A 6,026-nucleotide genomic window follows, 5' to 3' on the forward strand; every position below is an offset into this window, starting at 1 on the left:
GCCCCACGGGGGAGGTGCGGGGGGCCTGGGGGGAAGTACAGGGGGCATCTGATACTCCAGCTTTGGGGAGGTTGATGGGGAGGAACGCTTCGTGAACTGGTGCAAAATATTCAGTTTTTGGCCCTCATTTTGCTTTTTCCTCTGGGATGCTCTAGACCACAGATTATATAGAATTCCTCAGGTTATGTCAGAATTGTGTGTAAAATAAGAGTTAATCCATAAGGACTGTGGCAAAAGTTCTCTGACAAGTTAAATATGAGGGCCTTTTGACTTTGTGATTCATTCACTCATCCCTCACTCAACAGACAGGAGTTAGGAAATGGCTCTGAACAAAATGAATTAGAATCCTGAGCACCTGAAGCTTACATGATGGTGAGAAAAGACAAGGTTGATGATAAATGTCAAGAGAGCAATAGAGCTGGAAAGGAAAGATGGAGTGTTGGGGCAGAAGGGGGTGCAATTATGCGGGAAGGTCAGGGAAGACCTTGTGAAGAGTGGTGTTTGAGCCAAAACATTAGCAGTGGCCTTAGGTGGGGAACGAACCTCTTGGGCCGAGGAGCCGGGAGTGCTAAGGCACATTTCAGGAGCCTTAGGGTACAAAACTCCTATTTCAAGTGAAAATTGCCAGAGAGGAAGAACAGATTAAAAATTTTTGAGTTTTCTTGTTAAAAAAAAAATCTAGGCTACAAGATTTCTGTTGTCAGGTAAAAGCTCCAGAGACCAGCCTGGGACCACCCTTACGGGTCCGCTCTTCTGGTGTGGTGGTTCCTGGTGATACCGTTCCGTCTGTCTCCTCCGCTAGGCTCTGGTGTGCTGGACTGGCAGCCTCCCCTTCCTGTGTCCTCCAGAAGTTTCTGGGAGCCATGTTCCTCTTGTCCGTATTGATAATGGGTGTGTCCACCTTCGCCGTGCAGTCTGAGGAGCACTCGGGTAAGTAGTGACTCTCAGCTGGAAGGGCTTGCCTGCAGCTTCTCTGGGGATGGTGTTGTTTAGTCACTAAGCTGACTCTTGGTGACCCCATAGACTGTAACCCGCCGGGCTCCTCCGTCCATGGGGTTCTCCAGGCAAGAACACTGGAGTGGGTTGCCATTTTCTTCTCCAGGGGATCTTCTTGACCCAGGGATCAAACCCACGTCTCCTGCATTGGCAGGCGTATTCTTTACCGCTGAGCCACCTGGGGATAGGAGTTGCTTTTATCTAGGGAGATTTTGTTGTTATCGAGAAGCAAGGTGTGGCCATCCATGCCTTGGTAGGAGACACAGTCTTCTCTTGCCGGTCTCGTCTGGTGGATGAGTTTCCTGTGGGCGTCAGTCACTCCTGCCAAAGGAACAAACCAAAGAGACTGTGCTTTTGCCCTTGATAAAAGGTGGCTTTGGATTTTTACCATCCAATGTGTTGGGACTAAGCTAAACTCAATCAGGATCGACTTTGAATGGCCAGCTGTCATCAAATAAAAAATAAGGCCAAACTTGAGACTTCCCTTGTGGCCCAGTAAGGTTAAAAGCTTGCCTTCCAATGCAAGGTCTGTGAGTTTGGTCCCTGGTCAGGGAGCTAAGATCTCACATGCCCCACAGCCAAAAATCCAAAACATAAAACAGAGACAGTATTGTAACAAATTCAGTAAAGACTTTAAAACTGGTCCACATTAAAAAAAAAATTCTTAAAAAAGACCAAAATTTTTTTTTATCTTGTGAACCTAATTTAACTCTTCCCACCAGATGTAGATGGACCTTGTTAGCAGCCCTAATGTCATTATCTGGGAGCTTGGAGAGCATTGTGAGCTCTCAGATTTGTTGGTGGGGCCCCACATCGTCAGGGCACATAGTGCACCTGGAGAGACCCAAAACCTGACCGTGGATTCTCTGTCCTCCAGTGGCCGCAGGAAGCTGCCGATTTCATGGCAGGCACCCCAAAACAAGGTTCAAGGTAGAAGGGGAGCCTTTGGTCTTGACGTGCCCCCAAGTTCTCCACTGGGAGTCTACCAGCGCCCATGTCAACGTGACTTGGCGTCGAAATGACTCCGCCGTGGTGGTCCCAGGGGAAGAAGAGTCGCGTGTGTGGGTCCGAGACGGAGCTCTCTGGATCGTGCCAGCCTCCCAGGCAGACTCGGGCACCTACATCTGCACTGTCAGGTCAGCCCCTTGGGGACAAGAGGGGAGGGGGCTCCTCCACAACGGATGCTTGCATGGCATTGCCATAACAACCTGGACTTCCGCACCCGGCCCATAGGTGGGAACCTACTTTCCGTCTCACTGTTTCAGGAACCTTACTGTTCCTGAAATGCCTCCTAGCCAGGAGCCTGTCCCCAGACGTCCTCATGGTGCCCGTTCTCCCCTTCACTGAAGTCTTTGTCTAAGTATCAGCTCTAGGAAGAGGATGTCCCTGGCTACTTTGTCTAGAGCGGGATTCCTGTCACTCTCTCTCCTTTGTCTCCATCTGACACACACATACTGGTTTGATGTATTTAAGGACTTGTCCACCCCGTTAGAACATACGCTCCGGAGTGCAGGGTCGTGGTTTGTTTCGTTCACTGCTGAATCCACAAGGACTTAAGGAATACATGCAGAACCCTGAGTCGGATTGGAGACGGGGGAGAGACTTTAGGAAGCAATTAATCCAAATGCTTATGGGGCGGGGAGAGCCAGGCTCATAAAGTTCTCCCAGGTGGTGGGTGTGGAGCTGAGGCTGGAACCCGCAGTTCCTGACATGGGACTTAGTTCCCCCTTTATTGTCCTGTTGCCTTTTTTCCTCTTTAATTGTGGCGACACAAGGATAATATAACATTTACCATTTTAACCTTTAAAAAAAATTTTTTTTAATATCAGCTGAATTTATTTTTATTTGTTTCTAAATTTTAACTGGAGTGTAGTTGCTTTAGGGCTTCTCCAATGGCGCGGTGGGTAAAGAGTCTGCCTGCAGTACAGGAGACACAGGAGACGTGGGTTCGATTCCTGGGTCGGGAAGATCCCCTGGAGGAGGAAATGGCAACCCACTCCAGTATTCTTGACTGAAAAACCCCACGGACAGAGGGGCCTGGCAGACTGTAGTTCAAACGGTCGCAAAGAGCTGGACATGACAGAGTCACTAAGCACACGCAGCTGCTTTGCGGTGTTGCGTCGGTCTCTGCTGCACGGCAGGGGCAGCAGCTGTGCCTATGCATGCATCCACTCCCTTCTGGGCTTCTTCCCATTCAGGTCACCACGGAGCACTGAGTATGCTTCCTGTGCTATGCACTGTGTTCCCATCAATTGTCTACACATAGCATCAATAGCGTATATGTGTCAACTGCAGTCTTCCGAGTCTCTGTTTCCATTAATACCACCATTTTGCCTCTGCCTTTTCCCCAGTTCTAAGGTCTTGATAGAATGATGATATTGAGATTATTGTTAGGCCAACCAAAAACCCAAACAAACTTACCAAGCTCATTTCCCCCATGCAGTATTAAAAAAAATACTTCACAGATCTTATCCAAAGATCGTAACAGTTTCCTGATATTTGATTTCAGTTGATACATGATTTCCAAGAGAAGTAAAGGGGATATTCTTTCTGTGGAAACCGTGGCTCTTCGGAAACAGCCTCTCCATCTGGATAAGGTTTCCTGGGCTAGGGATTTGGAGCATGCTGGAGCTGTGCTGAAGCACCCCCCAGAACCTGGGAGGGTGTAGACCCCTTTGAAGAGGAATTGGAGTTTCTTGTACGTGTGCTAAGCCACTTCAGTCGTGTCTGACTCTTGGCAACCCATGGATTGTAGCCTGCTGGGCTCCTCTGTCCCTGGGATTCTCCAGGCAAGAATACTGGAGTGGGTTGCCATTTCCTTCTCCACTAAGACACTGGAATTTCTTCTTAGTGGCCTCGATGGCCTGGAAAGCAGTCTTGTGAGGGGTCCTTTGAGAAACAAGCAGAATACATCACCATTCCTATATGACAGTTATGACACGGTACTTCTTTTGCCCCCCAAAGATTTGAAAGGACTAGGGACAGAAATACTACAATACTAATGAGAAAAATACAGAATGAAGTATTCACTGAGATTGGGGAAGTTATTCTTCATTTCATTTAGTTTTACTTTCATTCTGCCTTGCCATTTAGTATTCTTTTCTCCTCTTTTCAATCAGAAATGCCTCTTACTGTGACAAAATGTCCGTTGAGCTCAGGGTTTTCGAGAAGACAGACGCCTCCGTGCCTCTCATCTTCTATCCACAAATTATACCCTTGTCAGCCTCTGGGCTACTAGTTTGTCCTGATCTGAGCGAATTCATTGGTAACAGAACTGACGTGGAAATTCAGTGGTACAAGGTACGTCTCTAAAAGTTGCCATTTAATGAATACATGTTTGAAGAGCCATAGAAAAGACATAAAACACCCATTCTGAAGGCAATATGTTCACTCCTCTATTTCTATTTTGTTAAAAAGGACCATGATTAGTATATTCTATGCATCTTTATAAGCTTGAGTAAGCATCCTCAGATAGTTATTTGAAAAGACAGAGTGTGAAATGAATGCAGAATAAATAAAAGCTGAAGAAAGTAGCTTTTTACTCTATGCTGTGTCTATAGAAATTTAGAAAGAACTGTTTAACAACTTTATATACATGATAGTAGAGTTTTTGTAAAAGCACATGAAAGTCAGCCTTTGGGTTAAAGGAGTAAATATTGATGTAAACACGATTTCCTATCTTGTTTGATAAATACCATTGTCAGCTCCCTTGGGTAGACCAGGGGTGGGCAAAAGACAGCCGTGGGCCGGTGAGCTGCCGCTCCTTTGTTTGTTTTTTAACTTTTTATTTTGTATTGGAGTATATTTAATTAATGATGTTGTGATGGTTTCAGGTGGACAGCAAAGGGGCTCAGCCACACATACACATGAACCCATTCTCCCCCAGACTCCCCTCCCCTCCAGGCCACCACATCACATTGAGCAGAGTTCCCTGTGCTGTACAGTAGGTCCTTGTTATTATCCATTTTAAATATTAGCTGCTACTCATTTTTGGATGTTAACTATCCAGTTAAGGATAGTTTTCACATTTTTAAATGGTTTAAAAAATTAAAAGAAGACTATTATTTCATGACCTGTGAAAATGATATAAAACTCAAATCTCAGTGTCTGTAAGTAATGTTTTACTGAGACGTGCTCATTTGTTTCTGTGTTTTTATGGGGCAGCGACAACTGAGTTGAATAGTTGGACAGAAGATATGTGGCCTAAAATATTTACTTGCTGATCTTTACAGAAAAAGTTTGCTGACCCCTGATATAGACTGTGAGTTGATACTGAAAAGTACAGTTACTTGTTTAAAAATGGATAGAAATGAACACTTCAGTAAAAAAAATAGGTTGACCAATTGACAAGCATTCTAACTGCAAAATAGCCAGAGTATGTCAGGTTAATATTGAAAACTTTTAAGTGATTTTCAGAGAAAATATTGAGTTGGCCAAAAAGTCCGTTCAGTTTTTTGTATAGGGTGGCATGGCAAAGCCTGAACGACCTTTTTAATGAACCCAGTAAGTAGCCAGCTCTTATGAATTAGTCCGCTCAATAAAGGAACTCTTGGTTTCATGAGTATAAAAAGGTCAAGTGGGAGATTTTGCCATAGAGGAAAGAGCACCGATTCTGGGGGTGACCAGTCTGGATTGGAAACCCTGCATCTTCAGTGACCTGTTGTCTAGCCTTGGTCAGCTTTTTTCCTTCTTTAACCTGTTTTCTCTGCAAGAGGGCAGTTCATCCCTCCCACCACCTGGGACTGTTTCGAGTTGACATGGAGCAAGTGTGTGAAACACCCTGGGAAGTGCTTGGTGTGTAAATGTGGGTGGACAGGGGCATCCTGGTAGCTCTTAATGATGTCGGTTCCCGTCCTAAGAGTGCTGACCGTCGCTGAGCATGACTGTGTCCAAGTCTGTTCTCAGGTCCCCGACATGAGCCCAGTGCAGTAGGGGCTGTTAACATCTCCATTTTATGGATTAGGAGAGGGAGACACACAAATGCGAGTACTGTGCCCAAGGTCACTCAGCTGGCAGAGGGTGAAGTCTGA

The 6,026-nt window shown here is 45.7% G+C and overlaps 1 protein-coding gene across 2 annotated transcripts in view; it reads left to right on the forward strand.

The window, feature by feature from the left end:
• The window catches only part of IL1R2 (interleukin 1 receptor, type II), a 39,335-nt gene that overhangs the window by 18,599 nt on the left and 14,710 nt on the right, over window positions 1–6,026 (forward strand). For both annotated transcript variants that reach the window (XM_010829657.1, XM_010829656.1), the window contains exons 2-4: window positions 803–930; window positions 1,874–2,132; window positions 4,116–4,296. In XM_010829657.1, coding sequence (XP_010827959.1) covers window positions 864–930; window positions 1,874–2,132; window positions 4,116–4,296 — 507 coding nt within the window. In that variant the 5' untranslated portion in view covers window positions 803–863. The remainder of the gene's footprint in view (window positions 1–802; window positions 931–1,873; window positions 2,133–4,115; window positions 4,297–6,026) is intronic.

The sequence above is a fragment of the Bison bison genome, unplaced genomic scaffold (assembly GCF_000754665.1).
Source record: "Bison bison bison isolate TAMUID 2011002044 unplaced genomic scaffold, Bison_UMD1.0 scf7180017864508, whole genome shotgun sequence".
Lineage (NCBI taxonomy): Eukaryota > Metazoa > Chordata > Mammalia > Artiodactyla > Bovidae > Bison > Bison bison.